Source organism: Vespa crabro, chromosome 20, assembly GCF_910589235.1.
Source record: "Vespa crabro chromosome 20, iyVesCrab1.2, whole genome shotgun sequence".
Taxonomy (NCBI): Eukaryota; Metazoa; Arthropoda; class Insecta; order Hymenoptera; family Vespidae; genus Vespa; species Vespa crabro.
The window spans coordinates 3,390,294-3,413,860 of record NC_060974.1 but is presented as its reverse complement, the minus strand read 5'-3'; the positions used below and the strand labels follow the sequence as shown (position 1 = coordinate 3,413,860).

Below are 23,567 nucleotides of genomic sequence, written 5' to 3'. Positions count from 1 at the left end.
ACGTCACCGAATAAATATGACCTCTAAATATTTATTGTTTGGCAAAAAGTTTTCTAACAGTTCACTTAATCTTATTATTACTACATTGTATTCCTGTACTAACGATTGCGAAGTTATAATATTAAAATCGAGAAAACATTTCTTCGGTGTGCTTTTAAATCTCTCATTTTTTTGTGTGCACTGTAGAATATATAGAAAATATAATCCTTCGAAAAATAATGTCCTCGATAAATAAACATTCGAAATCTGTGTCGAATATGATCGATAAGATTGACTCGAATAAAAAAGATACAAAAAATTTGATCGAAAAACGATATAGAACGTGTTATATGTCCGACGATTTAGATTTCGAGAAGAACATTGAATCAAGTAGTCCTTCTTCTGTTAATGCAGAAAAATCGAGAAATTTGGTAACAAAATTAATTAGTCGTTTTGAAAAGAAAAATGATAAAAGTAATGATCGTACAAAGAATGTAAATAAGGAATTTTTACGAAGATCTTTCATGAGAATCCCTTTACCAAGGATCACTACGTATTATCACGATACATGTGACAATTCTTCTAATCTACGAGAATCGACGTTGGATGAAAATATTAAAAGATTATCGAACATAAAAAATGTACAATTGAATAAAAATGTAAAAACATTCGAGAATGATATTGAAATCGTTAACGATTCGGACATAATTGCCAAATCATCGTCATCGAATTTCCGATTGGTCGACAATGATCCAAAAGAAAAATGGACGACTTCGGATAAACGATGGAGCGAAACTACAAATGATGAAAAAATCAATCAAAAGAAATCTATCAAAGAAGTTTTAAGTTCTTTGATCAGTTGGAAAAAACATAATAATAAAAATAAATCCCGACGTTCTCGATCTTGTGATAAATCAGAGAAGCATCATGAAATATTGCCTTCTATATCAATTATACCAAGAGCACATTCTTTGCAAACTGTTGTTATTAATAATACTAAAGATAAAAATAATACAAATGTAAATATGTATTATTATTAATAAGTAGAAAGATTTTTTGTTGTTTCGTTGTTATCTCGATATGATTGATAATCTTTATTATAATTTTAATATATGTTAACAGATAAATATCAAAAGTTCCTAGGGGGAAAAAAAAAGAAAAATAATAAAAACAACAACAATTAACCTAAAAATTTTTGAAAAAGGATAATTAATTTTTAATATCACTTGGAAACTTTTGATTCAATCTGTGTACAATAATATATCATATATACAAATATATGCAATAATATATATATTAATTATTATATATTATTATTCTTATTACAGTTAAATCGAAATGCAACGATTCGACCGATTTATGGTATTAAAAGAAATCAGACAACACCAAAGAAATATCTTGAATCCTTTCAATCAATAAAAATAAATCCACGTAAGGAAGATTCCGGTTATGGTTCTGGAATATTGTCGGTCGAAGAATCCATTGAAAATCTTGTCAAACCGTCGGCGATTCGAGAAATGTCTAAAAAACTTACGTTTATACCTGAACAACATCAAGATCAAGAAACGTGGAATCATAAAGACAATATAGATCGTTATAGGCAAGTTTTAAGTCATTGTAAGAGAGATAGGAATTCTTATCAAAGAAAATCTTTCGTTCATGATGAGTTAAAAGAAGTCGTAAAAAAAAGATTCAATGATTCATCGAATGAAAGTATTATTTATACTGAGCCGATAAATCATGAATTAAAACGTAATTACTCATCGTTATATATCAACAAAATCAACGTCAATACGGAATACGAAAATACTCAGAATATTTCTAGTCCCTTGCAATGAGATCAATTGTAGAAATTCCTAGATTGAAAAAAAAGAAAAAATAAAAAAAGAAAAAAAAAGAAAAAAAAAGAAGGAAGCAGAAAGAAGATATATATTTATATATATTGTATATGTAAATAACAAACGCAATACGATTTAATATTTTAAGAAAGAACGAATAATATTATAGACATAATTATTATTTTACATACATACATATATCTGGATCGGTAAAATGGATGAAAAATTCATTTTTTTATTCTTCTTTTTTAAAATACATTGACAAAATTATTCAATTTAAACAAATGACATACACTGTATTTAAATATTGAAACGAATTTCACATACGGCTTAATCATATTACGAATCACATTAGATAATATTCTAACCTATAATTACATTGATAGAAATCATCGAATTTTTTTTTATTATAGGTGTTTTTAAACATGTTATTTATATAACTTTTAATATTAATTTTTATTTTTCTTATTTTATTTTGGAATATCTGAACCCGTAAGACATGTGTAATTAAGTAAACATAATTATTGAACTCTTATTAATTTTGTAAAAAAAAAAAAAGAAAAAGAAAAAAAAAGAATAAAATACAACGCAATTAATAAAGTTTTTTTTTATTTAGTTTTGATATTTAAGTTCTTATAATTTCTTTTTTTTTTTTTTAACGTTTTTATTTTATTATAAATATAACTCTTGTTCATTATTATTCCTATTTATTCTTATTTATTAATTATTATTTATAAGTCTCGATTGGGACTCAAGAGTAGAGGAGGCCCTTGAGATGAGTCCCATGGACAAAAATCAGTAGAGTAAATTCGATCAGAATATTTTGCGAATGCGGATTTTAAAGTAGAATCATTTTTGAGAATAGTTCATGCATAAAAAAATTTCCTATTGTGCTTGTAGTTCATGTTTTATCCATAGCTATCGCTTAAGTCGTTGAATATGCTACGAGCAAAAGGTGTTTAATAGTCTTAAATTTATATGATATACAAATAAAAGTGAATTTATGTTCTTATAAACAAAATCAAATAATTTGTTTTTTTTTTGTCTAATTCGCACTTCTAATATTGAAAACTTTAATAGCATTGAAGTGCATTATTTAGATTATGCAGGAATTTCCTTACATATTGTCGGAATGCGAAGAAATAAATCAAGTATTACACAAGCCTATAAACTCGACACAAAGAATTAAGGTAATCTAATGTTTAAAATAATAAAATAAAAAAAAAAAAAAAGAAAGAAAGAAAAAATAAAAAAAATTGAATTGTAATAATATTCTATTAATATGAACATTTCTTATATTATTACATCGTTATATACAATAATTTGCCTTCATTATTTATATGTAAGAGGTTAGGTTAATATCTTATGATATTCTTTATATTATCGTTAAAAGAAATTTATATACAATTTAATATTTTACAGTATACATGTCTTAATGTTTCACAAAATTACATTATACTTGGATCAACTAGTGGAAGTATCTACCTCTTCAACAGAGAACCATGTACTTTTCGACAATTAATACCATTATCGGTAAAACTTAATATTAATAATATTTAAAATCTATTAGCTTCGTGGGATATATTATCAATGTACTTCATAATGTATTTTCTTTTTGTATTTATTTAGGAAGGCATAGTCTCAAATGTTTCAATATCACCTGATGAAAAAATCATAGCATTAGCCACAACGCGTGGAATAATATGTGTTGTTACTTTAAAACCAACAATAAAATTAATTGCTACATCGAATGAACATGCTTATGAAAAAATTATGTGCCTCTGTTGGAATGATAATAGTTCTGAAATATATATTGGTGATGGCACTGGCAAAGTTTCTGCAATTGTATTAACCGTTTTCACAGTAAGTTTATTATTTATCTATGATTGATTTATAAATATTTGAATGTAATTAAACAGGTATTCATTTGTAATCAATTCAAAATTTCAATTCATTTGTTTCTATGATATAATTAATTTGGCTTGTTTCAGATGAATGGAATGTTTCAATCACCGTCTTGTACATTAATGAATCTAGATTCGAGTATTGTACAATTAAATTTTTCATCACCTCTCTTATTGATATCAACTTTAACACGCTGTTATATATGTGATACAGTTCATGAACAATATAAACAAATAGGTAACAAAGCAAGAAATGGAGAATTTGGTGCATGTTTTTATAAAATACAAATTGATGAAAATGTTAAAACTTCGACTGCTATTAAAAAGGGGCAAGATATTGTTAAAAAGAAAAGTTCATTTAGTTTTATTTCAGAAAGTAATAGTAATATATCAGAGTCTATTTCACCAAAAATTTTTTGTGCCCGACCTGGTTCAAGATTTTGGGAAGTATCTGCGAGTGGTGTAGTTTTAAAAACTCATCAATTTAAAGAATTATTAGCAATACCACCTATGAAAATACATAGAGTAACTAAGCAAGCATTAGAACAAAGAAAATATATTAATCATTCATGGACTTCACAATCGATCAATTTTCCTCAATTATTTGTAATTGCTTCCAAATATTTGTTTTCTTACACATCTAATGGCTTATATATTCTTGATCTTGTGAATCCAAATGTAATACTATGGAGTAATGAATTTACAAACATTACAATGGTAGATGTCATAGAAAATAAAATATATTTAATGATCTCTGATAATGAGTTCCATTGTTTAACATTTTATACGCTTGATGCATTAATATTGCACTTGTATTATACTAAACAGTATTACAATTGTTTAGAAACTTGTATTACATACAAATCGCAGCTATCGAAATTAATTAATGATAAATATATCAATGACATCTACGGTATTGAAACTAATCAACGAAAATTGGAGAACGATGAGATATCAGTATTACTGCAACCATTAATTTCTATACTGAAATCAAATTTAAATTCTAGTCCTATCAAATTAGATTCGGGTATTGTTGTAGTTAATTCAGGAAACTTGAAACAAAAATTTAACGAAGATCAACAAAATAAATTTACACAACAAATTTGTTCATCTTCCGAATCTATTCAAATATCCTCTATACAAAATACACCTTCGGATATTAAAAATATATTAGAATTAAACAGTAATCTATCATCTACATTAGATGAAAATTTAATAAGAAAGATACAAATTGATTTAGAACCTATATGTACATTATCTAGCAGCATAAAAATCTCAATGACTGAAAAAGAGATGGAAATGTTTATTCTTGATATACGTAAAAAAATGGACAACATCGAATGTTTATACAAAACTTTACCTCAGTTTAAAGATTTGGCATGTGATATAATACATATTGCCAAAATTAATTTTACCAAAACATTTCTGACAAATGTATCGATAGAATTATTACGTTCTACAATGAATATGATTATTACAGATCATTTTATAGGTGCTTTCATTCTTATAAATACATCTAATTATAAGGAATGTACCTGCGGTTTTCCATTTCCAATAGATCAAATAAAAGAGCCAAGCTTTTTAGAAATTGGCAAAACTCTTTTACAAAAACTTGTAAATAGAAGTACAGAAAGATGTATACATTTATGTAATAGAGTACCTTATATGTGGAGAGAATATACGACTTTGTATATAAAAGAACAATACGCTATAGAAGACATATTACGACAATGCCTTTTAACTCAAGATAGTGTTACATTGTCAATTATTTTACCAATATTAGATGTGAATCAGTGGAAATTGATTACAATGTATTTAAAAAAAATGAATGATAAAAAGTGTCTCTCTTGTGAAAAATTAATAACATTAGAAACAAATATTTCTTCAATAAATTGGAACAGAGTAATATTTGAAGTTATGAAAAGGGATGGCCCAGATATAGCTATGGTATTTTTTACAAAATTGGAAATGTTACTTCCTCTCGAATCATTTGATAAAAGGTGTGTGATATTATTCAACTAAGATTTTTTATTTCTTATGTTATTATAATTTAAATATCTTCCTTCTTTCCACAGTATATTTCAGTCGTTTATATTTTCGAAAATTTTACATCATCATGGCATGCAATTGGCAGTAGATTTTAAATGCAATTCCAATATATATGGATATAATACAATGTGTTCCACAAAGGTAATTAAGTTTCATTATTTGATGTAATATATAATAGTAATACATATAAATATAATTACTTCTTTTACAGATTCGAGATCAATTAATAAAGGTATTAAAAAGAGATATAGCTCGATTTGATAACAAAAATATATTAAGCACTGGTGCTCATCATTGGGGAATGCAATATAAATCTAAAAATAAGTCATCGACATGTCCATGTTGTACTCTTTCTCTCCAAACATCAGTTCTTTTAGATAATAATGGTATAGCAATTTTCCCCTGTGGTCATACATATCATGTAAATTGTATGATAGAAAAAAAACTCACTAAATGTAATCTTCATTGATGAAGTATATATATATATATATATATATATATATATTAAAAATAATAAAATAAAAGAAATATATATATAAAATATTGGAAAAAACTTTTTGTACATTCTATCAAATATTATAGTGCTGAAATAATTAATGATAATAGTACGTGCGTAATGGTAGTAGATCATACAAAATGTATATATTCTTTGTACTTAAAAGATTGTCTAAAAAGACTGTATATCATAATATATTTATTATAATTTAATATAATCATTTTTTTGTTTGTATTATGTTTCTTTTTCTGAAAAATCTATCTTACACATTTACATAATACCTGACATTTCATATAACAAAAACCTTTTTCACAATTTTAATATTTTCTATATAATAATAAATATCATATATATTTCATAATTATCACAGATACATCAGTCTTTCTTTTTTCTAAGTTTGCTTACAGTGCAGGATTTGAGAATCACATATTTTATTCTAAGAGAGATAAATAACATTAATTCTTTTAAACTTACCTTACTCAATGCTATTGTCTCTTATATGATATTTAGAAAGAAAAATATTAGAATAAAAGCAAAATCCTGTAAATTACTTCATATAGCATTTCCTTAATTTAATTTTTAACTTGAATAAATCTAATAAAAATATTTAAATTTGTTTTTCTCAAATTCACTTCATTCAATATAGCACTGTCATCTATAATATGATCCCTTTTTATACACATCTACTTTGAATATTATTATATTAGATAATTATCTAAACATGTTTCAATTATTAGCATAATTGCCAGAACGGAATCTGCATATACGGTAATGCATTATACAAAATAAATAAAATAAAAAAATTTGTTATATAAAGAATAAAAATATTAACATTTTTTATATATAGCTGCACTTATTTATAATTGCAGCAATTAGATTTTTTTTATGTAAGTAAAACTGCCTTTATATGTGAAACTTCTTAAGATTAATTAATATATAAAATATACCAGATTATTTTTTACGTAAAACTTTAACATTAGAATATTAATGTTTAATACTGTCATTCTATAAGATCAAATTTGACTAGAAAATTAAATTTGTAGTTTACTTTTTTGAGACTTAATACTATTAACACACTAGACACTTACATGATAAAAAAATATTCACAATGAGAACGATATTTTAGATCCCATTCCTTTTTGCATTATAATATGACAAAATAAAACATTGCTTATTCATTTTATATGCTAAAAAAAATATGTTTGCCATTGAAATGGGAAGATTTAAATTACCGTTATATAGAGTATGATAATATCATGCATAATTTGTGCGTATTATTTTGTGTATCGTTATTTTCCTTCAAATAATATAAATTATAATGTCGTCGTTCTTTATTGTGGTCTGTCTTATGATAATAAATATAATTAATTAAAAATTTTTAATGTGTAACTTCGGTAAAATAAAATAAATATAGAGCGATTAACAAATGGCAGACCACAAACAAAAACTATATCATTATTATATATCGATAAATTTATGATATATATATATATGTTATATATATATATATACATTTACACGAAGAGCGATTATGATACTTAAATTTACAATATAAAAATGTAATATACTCTAACTCTTTTTATCACTACGTCATTCTTAAATGCATTTAAAACTATGAGCTGCTTTTGATATGTAACTTACCCTTAACTCCACATACAATCGTCCAGTGAAACTACACTGGAAAATTATTAAATTTATCTAATGAGAAATGTGCATGTATATATATATATATATACAAAAAAAATTAAAGATTCTTTAAAGAGAATCGAAAAAATGCGACATTGTATGATGGCATAATGATTGCAGCTGAGAAAAGTTGTGTAGTTACATCTTAATAATAGCATAATATGCACATATTAAATAAAAGGTATACATATAGAGAAACAGATATAGAGACGTGAAGAATGAATATGATTTGAATAAAGAATTACTACTTTGAAAAAAAAAAAAAAAAAAAAAAAAAAAAAAAAAAAAGAAAAAAAAATGCGCATAATATGCAATTTTCTGTGTACGTGAATTCATTGTTTTGTTGGCGATAATATAATATTCCTTCAAAGTAATATTATACAATTCTATTCATACATTAGTCTGGACTAAGTTATCACACGTGCATTACTATGGCCCAACATATGTGTTTATGTAATTAATAACTTTTAAAGACGTTTTTATATAGAAAAAATTTTTTCAAACTTTTACTACTTTTATATATTGCAAGCGCACATATTAATATATACTTATAAATATAATTGTAATAAATATATATCTCTCATACAATTCATAGAATGAGACATACAATTGAATAATTGCATTAATAATTAAATAGAATACATGTACTTATAGTCATCGTAATGATTTTACCATGCACTAAATATTTTTATTCTATTTATGCAAGATAAAAAAATATAAACCTATTGAGAAATATTGAGAACACTTAGATACATCTTCTAGATATATTACATGACAAATAGTACTAGGTAAAATCAGAAATATAAACAAATTTGTGCAGCACAATATTATATACTTATTGATCGTACTTCATAGAAGTTAATTGAAAGCTTGCAATATTTATAATGTTTGTATATATGCAGAAATCATAAATACATAACACATATGAGTCTTCTAATACAATCAGTATTTAAACCAAACGTTAAAAAATGTGATATTTTATATAACATTTTTAGAGAAAAAAAATGAAAATTATAAGTTTATCATATTATCGTTCTTAATAAAAATATTAATATCAATTTAATTGAAATAATATTACATTCTTGCTTTGATTTTAGAAATTGCAAGATATGAAAAGTTAAATGTGTCTGCATTATCATATAATACTACATTTAAAATTTTGCCCCAACTATATTGTGTATCATTATTAACATATATAATTTCTTGGAAAAATAAAATTATCCAAAATGTGTTACATATCTAAGCAATATGTTGTATAAAATTAAGCATTTCTTAAACTGACATATTAAATATTAAATTATTATAATTTCTCTGTTTTAAATATACTACAAACTGTTTGTTAAAAACAGTAAGAAAATTTAATTTAATAAAAAAGAAAGGCGAAATAGTCGTAGTCCATTATTAAATATTTAAAGTCCATTTTATAGAATGCTTTTTCTTTTTTCCCAACAATTTCGTCAATAAAGGCACTGATAATGAGTGAAACTCATGGCAAAAATTTTCTTTTGTTTTTTTTTCTCCTTTGTTGCTGAAGAATGTCTGTTAAATTTGATAGCTTTAAAGCTACTGATATGTCTTCATTCGATAATCATGTACTCATAGCCAAATTGCCTCTCACGCAAACAAGTTTCTAATTGAGTACAATATAAATAGAATTTTCATTATTTCTTCCTTTATATAAATTAAAATAGTTTAGACAATTAGACTATCAGTACCTCATGCATGAATTTCTACTTAATTTTAAAAATACGTAGTCTATATACTATATACTGAACAGCACATCAATAAGTGGCTATAAATGAAAGTGTGACATGCATCCATTAACATATCTTTTTTAAATTGTAACATAAAAGGTCAGGATACTGTTGGTTGGTGTGTTTACAGGATTAATTACACTCGCTTAATACTTTGTGAGAATCTTACATTCATTAATAGTAAAAAGAAATATAATATATACATACGTGTATATATATGTATATATGTATATATAGTGAAAAAAAAAAACAAAGAAAATTTTATTTTATATTAATACAAATTTGTGTAAAATAACACATTATATAATATGAAATATAAGATAAATTCTCACAAAGTTAAAATATTGCGACACATATGTGCATAAAATGCCTTAAACAGCGTAACATATCTAATAAAGTATATAGTTGATTTTTCTTAAAATGGAAAAAATCAATTATCATTATATAAGGTATATATCTTGTCGTTATTACCAAAAAGTTGAAGTTTCTTTTTGCAAGATATGTAAGATAATGTATAACGTGTGCTGTATATATTCGTATTAAGGCAATAGTTAATATAAAAATCAATCTCCCTTAGAGAATAACATAAACTATTTATTATAACAGGCGGTTAGAGCGCTTTAAGATTATAGAATGAAGGATCTTCTTCTATAAAACCACAGAAACAAAAATAACAATTTTAGGATATTGCGTGTACAGATGAATAAAGTAGACATATTGAGTAGTTATATTTTTGAAAGCGTATATATGTATTATATTAAGATACAATCTTGCATCGTGGTGTACCCAGAAGATTGATGAATTCACATAAGATGTCTTCCTTCTTCCCAAAGTTGTGAGCCAGCACTTGTGTTAAACATTTATTGGTATATCTTTCTTCATCTTTGTCTCATTTCTGGTTCAGCGTCAATCAATTATATGGAAAATACCCCATTTCATTTTTAGAATATTACCAATCAATTAAGCACCGACACATCGTCTTGATTAAAAATCTAATGTTTTTTTTTCTTTTTTTTTTCTTTTTTCTTTTTTTTTTTTTTTATAACTACGTGAATATTTCCTTATACTTATTATAATGTTATTACACAATGTTTATATTTACGTATATTATATCATTTTATAATATGCATATTTTGTAAAAGAAGAAGAAGAAGAAACGTAAGTGTATTAATATAATTCTACTGAATCTTATAATGTGAGCTTTTTTTTCTTTTTTCTATTTTTTTTTTTTTTCTATTTTTTTTTTCTTTTTTTTTTTTAACTGAAATAATAAACACACGAATTACCGCATAAATCATATTATCATCGTATTTACTATATAAGTTTGAATGCAAAAAAGATATCATATATATCTTCCTACTAAAAACATTGTCAACATCTTTTATGAATCTTGATTGGACAATGTATGTCCATTGTAATTACAAGCGGTAGTTCCTTTTAATTTTTTTTTTTTTTCTTTTCTTTTTTGAAATCGAACAAGACTACGTTGAGGATCACAATGTTGTGGGTTATCCTTATCATTCCACTATATTGTTCTCTTCAAATCCGTTTAATGTCTTGACCGATGCGAAGAGTCTCCTCTTTCATCACGACGATCTCTTTCCCGTTCCCGTTCTCGTTCACGTTCAGGTTCTCTTTCTCGTTCAGATGGTCTTCGGCTTGATTCTCGTTCTCGATCTCTGTCTCGTTCACGTTCCCTGTAGCGATCGTCATAATACCTACACAGGACACGTCAGCCAAATTATCTTACTTTAATGTTGAACCCTATATCTTACGTCTCTTCGTATATCGCTATTTTATCAAACAATAACTATTTAAATTATAAATTACATTTATTCCCTGATAATTTACAAAAAAATATTTAAAACAAACAACTTCCTCCTGAGATAATTTTAATCGCACGCTTTTTTTTTTCTTTTTTTTTTCCTTCTTTTTTTTTTTTATATATATATTACATATTTATAATTTTTCTATTTTTATTTTCTTATAATAAAAATATATATATATATATATTAAAATATATAATATATACACATAAAATTTCCAATTTGTATATTGACAAGAAAAATAAATTGGAGTGTCAAATAATTTTGCGCAAAGAAATGTTTTCAATGATTATCTGAAATTATTGAGAGAATACGTTAAAATTAATCCATTGTTGTCTATTGTTGTTTTCACTTTAACGATACATTTTTAAGAAAAGTCTAAAACAAATATTACTTGTAAAAAAAAAATAAATTTTCTTTATTATAAATAATATATTCTTCTTGTATATATCTATTGGTTTGATATATAACATTTGGTAATTAAATAGGAAAGGTATACCATACCCATTAACAAAATATAATGGAAATAATAAAGAGCACAGAATTGTACATGGCAATGTACATTTAATCTCTTAAACATGCTATCATGTTGCAGGTATACTTCAAACTTATTATTTAATAATTATAGGCCATGATATATTTTTATTATAGTTTTTAATTTCTTTAAATGGTAATATGTGTAAGTTACAAGTTATAATATGGCATCGCTTTAATATGCTTTTTATATTCGTTTAGTTTCATGTTTACTGACAATATGTATTTGTGATACATGGGACTTGTATTTACATGCATTCATTTTAAGAAAAAAAAAGGAGATTACCTAGACGCCTTGGAAGACGAGACAGGAGCCGCCTCTGGCGGTTCTTCTTTTACTCTTGGCCTGGCTGACTGACGTGTCGTACTAATGAAAAATGCATATTTTGTGTTATGATTTTTTAATACTAATTTACCAGGCTTCTAATTTGTTAAGAGAAAATATATTAAGTAAAATTTGTACTTTAGTTATATATATATGTTCAATATTTTTAAATAAAAATCAAAATAAATGAAGCCTATGTAAAAATATATATATGTATATACATATATATGTAAAGAATTATCGCATCTTTTCTTATTATGCATATATTAAATCAATTTGTATGTAACTTATATTTGTATCTTACAATTAATTATCTCTTTTAAAAATTATATTTAAAAAAAAGAACGTGACATGTTTAAAAATATATATATATATATATATATATATATATATATATATATATATATAAATATACATGTATGTATGGTGCATGTGCAGTAAAATTGTTTTAGATAAAATATAGCATAAACATTGAAAATGCAATTAAACTGCATATGTACATTATGTTGATTGTGTTTAAGTGTCGATGTTAAATTTTAAAAAAAGTGAAATATATATGAAAGAATGATTTAAATTTATATTTATATCTATATAATTTTTTGGTAGTACTTTAATATAAAATACTAATTCTAATATTTCATATCATTTGAACGACATAGCATCATATTTATAATACATATATGCATGTTAGATAAATCATTTTCTGTGATATTTCAATAAAATAAATGTATCATCGGTGTATTACCAATATAATCAGACTTTAAATTTGTATAAAAATCTTTCTTTAAAATAAAAAATAAAGATGCAGTAAATATCTAATTATTTGATAATACTCTTTAACAAATGTAGAAGACATAAAAATAAATATAATTAATTGACATATTTTTCAAGTTTTTAAATTCGAGTACTATTGCTCATACGCTAATATAAAATCTTTATTTAATAATAATTAAAAATGACTATGTGTGTTAATACATTTTATCACATTTCTAAAATAAAGATAAAAATAATGCTTTCTTAAAAATAAAATATTTTTCTATCAAATTATTCAATTATATTTTAAAAAGTTTTTGTAACTTTTTGTAAATTTATGTTCATCAGAAATATAATAAATAAAATCTATTAGATTTTGTTTAAATAATAAAATCTTCTATATTCATATATTCATATATTAAACGATTAATCAAAAAAATATTAAAGAAGATAATTATTTTGGCTTCACCATAGAATCATAAATAATAAACATATATTTCTTTGAAATTTTCATTGCATTTAAATTTTTATTTGTCTATATATATATATATATATAGACAAATAAGTATATATATATATATACACTCTAAATCGAGAGATTATACATTTATATCAAAATATATCTTACCAAGAAGTACTACCATGAATGTATATATTATTTCACCGCATTGTTAAATTTATTTGCTACAATGGTGCTAATATTTCACATATTTAATGACACTCGATAAATGCGGAATCACATTAAAAATAGAAATAAAAATCCGCTTCTATACAAAATTATATGGAATATTTTTCCGATTTCTATTCATATTAAATTATCTCTTGTCAACATTTGAATAAAATTTATACTGTAGAAAAAAATATGAACTTTTTCCTACAAACGCAAACTGCTTTTAAAAAGATTCAAACGATTGTACATTAAAATAAAGAAGTTTAATTCCTAATTTGGTCATCTATATAATCTATTGTTTAATAACTTAATGCTAATTATATTATAATTTAAGGTATATACTGTTTTATTTTATATACCATAGGTACATAATAAGAAAATCGATTCGACAAGTATCAATTGGCCAATAAACCAAAGAAATATTTTGTACTATCAAATTCAGGCTGTTGATCTTACAATCAACTTTTAATAATACGCGTCAAAATTTAACAAGTATATTTATATAATGTAATTTTATCTTCCTAATAAAAAATATAAATAAATATAAAACTTAATTAACCAGCCAGAATTTGACATATATATGCGATGGGTTTTTAGGATATTTTAAATATCATGTTTAATATTTTCAATCCTATTATAATCCGAGTATGTAATACTCTTACACTCAACAACAAACATATTAATGAGAAGTTCACAAATGCTGAAAATCATTCATTTAAAGTACTAACACTGACTTATAAAAAAGTCATTGTGTGTAAACTAACATATTTATAATATTATACAATTAAATGCTAAGTTTCTTTCAAGTTTCTCTTTCACATTTGTATTGATGTCTTATAGAAATTTTATGATCTATTATAGAAAACTTATGATGATTTTTTATATATGTGTCATTTAGTTGTATATAAAATAATAGACACATGATATTATTTTCTTTTCAAGATTTTAAATATTAAAACTTGACTTTTTTCAATAAGTAATCAAACCCACTATATTGAATTTAATCATAAGTTATGATTTTCATGTATTATAACTCACAATGCATCTTGATGAAATTTTTCAATATTGAATTATTTTTGGGTTTAATAATGTATTCTTAAGTAATTTTTAGAATTGTCAATATTCTTTTTTTTTTTTTTAATCTGAAGAGCAAGAACACTTAAATAATCTTGGAATGATCACTATTCCAAATATTAGCATATACTTAGGTTTGTTGCTTAAGACGTATGTAATGTTGCACATGAGTTTATACACTTGAGCTGTACTGTATGTACCCCCATATGGGATGGTTTGCGAGTTGACCAATTTTTAACTAAGTTATTTTAAATATACACGCTATAATTAATTACAATACAAAGTGTGTGATAGAAATAATTTGTTGAAAATTGCGCTTACCTTTCTTCTCTGCTCCTTTCTCTGTATTCCCGATCTCTCTCTCGATCACGGTCTCTCTCTCTGCTGCGTGATCTTTCTCGGGGATACGGTTCACTATAATAACGTTCCCTATCACGGTCACGATCTCTTTCTCTTTCACGATCACGTTCTCGATCACGTTCTCTATCTCTGTCTCTGCTACGTTCTCTATATTCTCGATCACGACTTCTAGATCGTTCACGACGTCTTCTATGACTACGTTCTCTGTCTCGCGAACGAGAACGTTCTATATGTATATATAAAAAAAAATAAAAAAAAATAAAAAAAAAAACAAAAAACAAAAAAAAACAAATTTTTAACATTGTAACATTTCAAATAATTGAAGAAAACAATGTTACACAGTTCCTCGCTATAATTTGATGATAATCTAAAATATTGCATTACTCACCTCTGCGAGCAGAACCATAACTCTTTGTTTCAACACCTCGCAGAGTATCTTGAAGCGAACTGATCAATATTTTGCATCTATCATCTGCAGCTACTTTAGATTGTTTTATTAAAGAAATTGCAGTAACTAAAGTTTCAATGGCGCTTGCATATTCTCCTGCTGCAGCATCCGATACTGCTCTGGCTATAGCAGAAGAGGACACTGTTCTATTGCGTCCCATTATTTCTTCAAATTCTTGATCTGTAAGCGGAGGAGGACCTTCAGGACGATGATCAGGTCCTGGTGCACCATAAGGTGGCTAAAAGTACGTTTACATAAAACTTATTAAGATTAAAGCTTTCCAAGTAAATATTTTTTCTTATATAACTTATACCTGTGCTGCAGGTGGCCCATAGCCGTGCGGTGGTACATGCGGTGGTCCATGGGGTGGACCATGCGGTTGCCCATGAGGTGGTCCATGAGGTGGTCCGTGAGGCGGGCCATGAGGTGGACCATGAGGAGGACCAGGAGGTCCTGGAGGATGTTGTCCTGGATGTTGATGTGGTGGTCCTTGTGGAAAAAATGCTGGATTCACATGCGGTGCCGGTCCTCCTGGAGGTCCTTGAGGTGGTCCCTGAGGAGGTCCACCATGTCCAGGAGGAGGACCACCTGGACCTGGTAACATTCCTGATCAATATTGACTTTAGGGTGCAATAGCATATATAATTACTTTATATACGCTACTAGGGATTTTTGTATCTATACGTCTTTCTATATTTTTAGTATATTTTTTAATTTATTTGGGCCTAATATTTTCTTCTTTATAAATTATATCAAGTTGTATTCTTGTTAAAACATTCATGCAATTAATTTAGATTTCTGTGAAATAAAAAGAAAAATAAATACATTAAAGATAATAAAAATATCTCATTTCAAAATAAATAAATAAATAATGTGTTAATATTAATGTGTTATTTTTTACAAATTACATGAATGTTACAAACTTAATTATAATTATTTGTTATACAGATATAGTTATTTGAAACACCTTGTATCTTTATGCACATGTTAAAAGTGAATTTCCCTCAATATCATGCACTACTATAACAACTGACACGGAATGACATTAATAACATTTTATGAACGTTTCAAAACTCTCACCACCCATAGAACCTGGAGGAGGTCCTCTCTGTGGTGGCCCTTGGCCAGGTTGTGGGCCTTGCATATGTTGATGTTGAGGGAAACCTGGTGGTCCCTGAGGCCCATGATGCATTCCTATGCACATTGAATAATCTTGTCAGCATATATATTTGGAAAAACATATGTGTACTATTGTACAGATTATAATGCTAACTTGGGAACACACAAATGTGCAATTATAGAATACCTATATTTATATCACGAATAGAAAAAAGCATATAAATCCAAGATGTTTCAAATTTCTAATCGTAACGCGATTTCTCTTAATAATTTACAAACCTGGCGGTCGATTCCATTCTGGTCGTGGTTGAGCACCCCTGGGGTCACCTGGAGGTCCTCCAGGATGTCCAGGTGGTCCACGAGGAGGACCCTGACCAGGGGGTCCAGGTGGACCACCATGAAATTGCTGAATGAGAGCAAAGAAATAGTTTTACTTTATATATCCATTTTCAAATGGTATTTATTTTATATTTTTATAAATGGTAATTATTGAAAGCATAAAAATAACTTTATATATTCATAATATATACAGAAATAAAGAATATGAGATATATATAAATATATATATTATTAATATACTCTCATGGAAGTGTAATAATCAAGAAAAAGAAATTGCTAATCTTAAAAATTATATTTCAGTAATTTATTATCAAAGCCAGTTATTTACTATGTGCCAATTTCATGCAATAACCTTCATATACTCTGATTGTACTTTGTTAATTATATAGGAATTTTATTGTTGTTTTTTTTTTTATAGTTGCTTTTGTTTTTCAATGGAGATAAAAAAAAAAACAGAATCTCATAAGTTATTTATGATATATGGTAAATGGCTTCTTAAAGGTCTCTTATTAACTCTATTTATAGTCTAAAACATGTAAGTACAAAAAATATTCAAAATTGTATGATAATTATTAAGGTTTTGAACAATATAATCTATATCAATTTCTAAATAAAGAAAAAAGAAAAAAAAAAGAAAAAAAAAAAAAATCTAAAAGAACTTACAACTTTGCAGAATCTTAGTTTATTTGGTTATCTATTATATATGTTTTGATTTTTCATATATAAAGAAAAGGATTTTTAGAAAAATTTCAATAAATATAGAAATTGTAATGCAATACGAGATTTTGCTCGACTTGAACATTTTTCAAAGAAACTTTTGATGAAAATACATAAGAAATATAGCCATATAAAATGTGTGTGGCAAGAACTCTTTTTATATAATTCCATTTAATATATTATTAAATTTATATGTACTTAACAAACTATACAATGTCTATTACATTTCATGCTATTTATATCTATCACATACCATGCCTGGTGGTCTGTGCTGTCCAGGTCCTGGTCCTGGAGGTCCTTGCTGTGGCGGGCCACCAGGTCCACTTGGACCTCTTGGTGGTCCAGGTGGGCCATTTGGTCTAGGACTATTCCATGGTGCTTGCTGATATCCTGGTGGAGGCGGGCCTTGATTAGGATGTCCAGGTAAAGGATGATGTGGTCCAGGACCCGGACCCATAGGCGGTCCATGCATTCGAGGTGGACCTTGTTGGCCAGGTCCACCAGGTCCAGGTGGCCCCATACCTGGTGGTGGCATTCTTTGTGGTCTAACACCCTGGGGAGGACCCATCATCATTCTAGGACCATGATTTTGTTGAGAATGTTGAGGATGTTGTGGATGTTGTGGATGTTGTTGATGAGGAGGCATAGGCGGCTGATGTTGGTGCGGATTATGAGGGCGCTGACTCTGACTTTGCTGGGGAGCAGGTGCTGGTCGTGTCTTGCATTGAGATTCGAACTAGTAATACAAAAAGTTTATTACTTATACTTCATTTATTTTACTTCTTAACTTTTATATTATTTATCTAAGACACCATTTATTTACCTGATTTAAAGCTTGTTTCGTTGGAAATGTTACAACTGGATTTTGGCCATGTAATTCTTTTTTAGGTAATCTTTCCATACAGATTCTCATGCTTTGTTCTGAGCCCAGAGAAATTACACAGAAACCTTTAGATTGTCCATTTGCCCTATTTTCAAAGAATTTTACTTCAACAAAATCAGATACACCAATACTTTGGACTGCATCAGTTATGTCTTGATCACTTGTCCACTGTGAAAATAATAGAAACATAGCTTCCATAATCTAATTTTATAAGTATATATTTAAATGCAAAGTATATTTTAAATTTAAACAAATAAAAACAAAAATAGATAAATAAAATATATATTGTTATATACCCAAGTTAAATTCCCAATGTATAGTTGATGACGTCTTCCTATTTGATTAGGTTGGATGTTGTTCCCAAGCTGATGATAAGGTGCATTCCCATTAGTTTCCTCATTTGTAGATGTAGTATCACCTCCTCCATCCCCAGTATTCCCACTGGAAACACCACCATTACCGCCTGCTGGGGCTGCGATTACATCGTCGTACAAATCCACACCATCGCCAGCAAATTCGTCCTAAAGCATATTCAAAGAGAAAATATATTGTTAAATAACAATGGAAATATTAATGACAATCTGTGTTATAATTTACCACGTAATAAAGCATATGCTCTGGCAGCCACCAAATACTTGCTTTAATGCAAACTTAGAGTTGATAAATTTAATAGAAATTTATTCACATGTAATGGTACACGCTTTTAAAATATTTTCTTTTCTCAATGAGATAAAATTTTCATTATAGATTTAGATTTCACATGCAGTGCAAATGCAGTGCTCCATACAACTAAAATTTGATAATCGAAGTGGAAATAATACTACGACATTTTTGCCTTACCGCTAACACCATTTTGATTTTCCTGCTGGAAACCTCTATTACTCGTATTTGTGCTAGGTCCGAAGTTTTTTTACGCGTATACACAAAACGCACTATTTATGAAACGTAGCTTAGAAAAAAGTTTTCGCGTATTCCGATTGCTTTCACACAAAAGCAGATCACGATAATACTGGTATTACGGGCATAAGGGCTTCGCAGAGTTCATCGAGCGATCGTTAACATCGCTCCTCCATGACGCCGAACACTCCGATATACTAACGCGTATTTTTATCACTATCGGCTATTGATTTTTTTTAATATTCTCGCTCTTAATAATTACGAATAATATTCAACTCTGTATTATTATCAAAGATAAGATCGAATTACCTGCGCGAAATCTTGCTCGAGATCATCGGCGTACAAATCAATGTCACCGTCCGCCATTTTACGCACACCGACGCTAACTGCAGCACCAAGCCCATCAATTTCCTTCCTCGATTCAGAGGTTAGTACTCGAACGCCCTCTTATACGTGTAAAAGGCGGTCTAAAAACACAAGTTAACACACACATTTTCATTGGCAGGAAAAAATTAAAACGTGGTTGTATTATAACGCGCGTTAATTAAAATTCTTAATCGATACTAAATTCCTATAAATAGAAATAAAGTCAAAACTTGTGATACCTTCTCGTAAGAATAATCTATAATAATAATAAAAAAACAGGGTTATTAGAGGTGCATACTTTGCTATCGTGTTAGAAATAAGAATTCCCTATAGGCACAGTTATCAACACAGTTATTAGTCAACTTGAAATAGCTCGATATCGTGAATTTCAAATTTTCAGTTACCAGATGTCGTTCTCAAAATGGCCCTTGTCCCGAACGTCAACGAATCACTTTAATCCTTTTTAAATTTTACATTTTATCGATCTCATTTGGCATTGACCAATAAAGAAGAAGAAACGAAAACAAACTAACAAAATTGGTCCACAATTTTGTGATCAAAGAATGAATAAGAGTGAGCAAGTATGAGCTAAACTTTATGTTTTCTCAGATTGCCAATGAATTGTGTATAGCCATAAATCTGATTCTATCTAATACCAAGCTGTCAAAACAATAGAAATGAATGGATATTAATAATTCTACCTACTTAATAATATACAATAGGTATTAAATATATTTGTAATGTCTTTGACACATTTATCAAGTGGAAGATTAAATGTTGCTCTTATACAAGAACAAGCAAGAAAACAATTGTTACATTTTCTTGAACAATGCGATGGTACAAAGGTAATAACTGATTGTATGGATATTAAATTTTTTTTTTTTTTTTTTTTTTTTTTATCCTACATATAATTCTACTTTAACAGGCAATTATTTGGGATCAATCACTTGGCGGTCCAATTGGACTTGTTGCAAAATATAATCTGTTAGAGGAACATGATGTTGTCAAAATATATCCATTATGTGGAGGAACATTATCTATACCTTCCAATATTGCAAATATTATATTTATCACTAGACCCCAGTTAGCTTTGATGGATTTAATAGCTGAGAATGTACATGGGTATGCGTTATATAAAATTATTTCAATAATTTTAACAATATCTGTATTATAATATGTATATGATTTAACAGAGAAGAGGATAAAAGACCTCGTAAGGAATTTCATTTACTTTTTGTACCAAGGAAAAGTCTGTTATGTCAAAAGAAACTTCAAAATCGAGGTGTTTTTGGCAGCTTTACATTAATAGAAGAATTTAAATGTGATATATTTCCATTTGATAGCGATCTTCTTTCTATGGAACTTAATGATTCATTCAAAGAATTTTATTTAGAAAATGATCCTACTTGTTTATATGAAGTAGCCCAAGCTATTCAAGGTCTACAAAGATTATATGGAAAGATTTCAAAGGTTACAGGTAGAGGACCTGCTGCCGCTAAAGTATGTGAATTATTGGAAAGATTAAATCGAGAAGAAGAAGATAGTAAAATGAATGTATTACAACCAACACCTATAGAACATTTATTATTACTAGATAGATCTGTGGATTTATTATCACCCTTAGTTACTCAATTAACTTATGAAGGTTTAATAGATGAGATATTTGGCATAAAATACAGTAAAGTATTTGTTAGAAATTACTTTTTTCTTCGTTATAATTTTATTTATAAAAATTCTATATATGTATAATTCGATATCAAATGAATAAATTTCAGATACTGTACAATTGCCTGCCAGAAAGTTTCATGATTCTAATGATTCTCCAACTGTAATGTCTCTCGATGAGAAAGAACAAATTATACTTAACTCTGGAGAAGAATTATTTACTGAAATTAGGTAAATATAAATTTTTTGTATTCTTTGCAATAGCATTTATATTTTTACGATTCGCAGAGATAAAAATTTCAATGGAGTAGGTCCAGTGCTTAGTAAAAAAGCTAAAGTTATTTCTTCACAATTTGATGAACGACATGGGGATAAAAGTGTTCAAGAAATAAAACAATTTGTTGCTAAACTACCACATATGTTGGCAACAAAACAATCTTTAGCAAGGCGTAAGTTATTCAAAATGATGTGTTAAAAGTTTTAAATATTCTTAGAAATAACATAGGTTTTTTCAATAGATACAACGATAGCAGAAATGATAAAGGAAGTCACTGACTCCAACAGCTTTTTAGAATCTTTACAAGTCGAACAAGAACTTTTAAATTGTATCGATACAGACAAACCCAATTCATATATAGAAGATTTAATAGCACAACAACAACCATTGCTTAAAGTGCTTCGCCTTCTTTGTATACAATCATTGACAAATTCTGGTTTAAAACCAAAATTATTAGATTATTATAAAAGAGAAATAATACAAACTTATGGATATCAACATTTACCAACGCTTTTAAATTTAGAAAAAGCTGGTTTGTTGAAAGCACAGCAATCTATACGTCAATATACTGTATTGAGAAAAGCATTACGTCTTACAGTAGAAGATGAAAGCGAAATAACACCCAAAGATATTAGTTACGTTCATTCTATATATGCACCTCTTAGTATTAGGTTGGCGGAACAATTAATTCAACCAAATGGTTGGCAAGGATTAAACGACGTAATGGGTTTATTACCAGGACCTACCGTAACCAATGTTTCATACAATTTAGCATTTACAGGAAGAAGTATGAATCTTTTATCACTTTGAAGAAAAGTATGATATTTAAAACATAATAATTAACCTTTTTATAGGAAATTCTATTACTAGCGAAGATTCAAACTCAGATCCTCCAAAATTAGTTTTAGTATTTTTTATTGGAGGATGCACATTTGCAGAGATATCAGCTTTAAGATTTTTATCACAACAAGAGGATCGTAAGTATAATATTAGATTAGAATCGATAGATAATGGAAAAAAAAAAAAAAAAAAAAAAAAAAAAAAGAAAGAAAATATATATGAAATAACTTTCTTTTAGTAAATGTCGAATTTATCGTGGGGACAACGAAGCTTATAAATGGTAATACATTCCTATCGTCATTAATGGAAAACATGGAAAACAATTGATTTAATAAATGACAAATAAATATTTCTATATATCTTATCCCAAAACAAATGTGTCATATATATAATATATACGTACGAATATTCTATTTATAGATTTAATTAAAGGTATAAAAGCTGAACAGTAAAATTAAATATATGAACTTCTAATAACAAAAATAACAAAAATTTCAATTTCATTATTTTCTACAACCCAAAATAAAAAGCTTCATTGATTTTTGATTAAACGTTAAATAATATAAAATTGTTACGAACCAATTAGGCCGACGAGCGTATTTTATAATCATCGACAGGAAAGATGGAATAACTTATGGACATTTCGCGGGTACGATCGTTGAATGTTTCCAAAAACGAGTAACGAATTTGAATTCGGTAACGGTAGGGGGTACTAATATAAGAAGAAAAGAAGACAGGAGTTACAAAAAAAAAAAAAAAAAAAAAAGA

The 23,567-nt window shown here is 27.2% G+C and overlaps 4 protein-coding genes across 10 annotated transcripts; 3 read left to right on the top strand and 1 right to left on the bottom strand.

The window, feature by feature from the left end:
* The first annotated feature begins 10 nt into the window (after positions 1 to 10).
* LOC124431293 lies at positions 11 to 1,886 on the top strand. Its single transcript, XM_046979022.1, has 2 exons — positions 11 to 998; positions 1,308 to 1,886. The coding sequence occupies exons 1-2, from the start codon at positions 219 to 221 to the stop codon at positions 1,815 to 1,817; spliced, it is 1,290 nt and encodes a 429-aa protein (XP_046834978.1). The 5' UTR covers positions 11 to 218; the 3' UTR covers positions 1,818 to 1,886.
* Positions 1,887 to 2,418: 532 nt separating this feature from the next.
* Positions 2,419 to 10,722, top strand: LOC124431292 (Hermansky-Pudlak syndrome 5 protein homolog). Its single transcript, XM_046979021.1, has 6 exons — positions 2,419 to 3,007; positions 3,240 to 3,350; positions 3,447 to 3,680; positions 3,809 to 5,721; positions 5,797 to 5,911; positions 5,982 to 10,722. The coding sequence occupies exons 1-6, from the start codon at positions 2,921 to 2,923 to the stop codon at positions 6,237 to 6,239; spliced, it is 2,718 nt and encodes a 905-aa protein (XP_046834977.1). The 5' UTR covers positions 2,419 to 2,920; the 3' UTR covers positions 6,240 to 10,722.
* Positions 10,723 to 11,057: 335 nt separating this feature from the next.
* On the bottom strand, positions 11,058 to 23,542 carry LOC124431289 (cleavage and polyadenylation specificity factor subunit 6). 7 transcript variants are annotated; one of them, XM_046979013.1, is made up of 12 exons: positions 23,379 to 23,542; positions 19,961 to 20,118; positions 19,051 to 19,275; positions 18,695 to 18,922; positions 18,125 to 18,607; positions 17,095 to 17,221; positions 16,777 to 16,890; positions 16,010 to 16,302; positions 15,637 to 15,934; positions 15,210 to 15,474; positions 12,353 to 12,433; positions 11,058 to 11,424 (listed from the first exon to the last, which is right to left on the bottom strand). In XM_046979013.1, the coding sequence occupies exons 2-12, from the start codon at positions 20,015 to 20,017 to the stop codon at positions 11,256 to 11,258; spliced, it is 2,340 nt and encodes a 779-aa protein (XP_046834969.1). In that variant the 5' UTR covers positions 20,018 to 20,118; positions 23,379 to 23,542; the 3' UTR covers positions 11,058 to 11,255. The 7 variants fall into 7 exon arrangements, with proteins under 7 accessions (XP_046834969.1, XP_046834971.1, XP_046834970.1 ...); XM_046979015.1 differs by having other exon boundaries at positions 16,010 to 16,290; positions 23,379 to 23,541; XM_046979014.1 differs by lacking the exon at positions 23,379 to 23,542 and adding an exon at positions 20,257 to 20,394.
* LOC124431291 (vacuolar protein sorting-associated protein 33A) lies at positions 20,623 to 23,171 on the top strand. The gene is made up of 8 exons (XM_046979020.1): positions 20,623 to 20,862; positions 20,943 to 21,139; positions 21,211 to 21,695; positions 21,793 to 21,913; positions 21,971 to 22,131; positions 22,201 to 22,746; positions 22,814 to 22,936; positions 23,038 to 23,171. The coding sequence occupies exons 1-8, from the start codon at positions 20,758 to 20,760 to the stop codon at positions 23,124 to 23,126; spliced, it is 1,827 nt and encodes a 608-aa protein (XP_046834976.1). The 5' UTR covers positions 20,623 to 20,757; the 3' UTR covers positions 23,127 to 23,171.
* Positions 23,543 to 23,567: the final 25 nt, after the last annotated feature.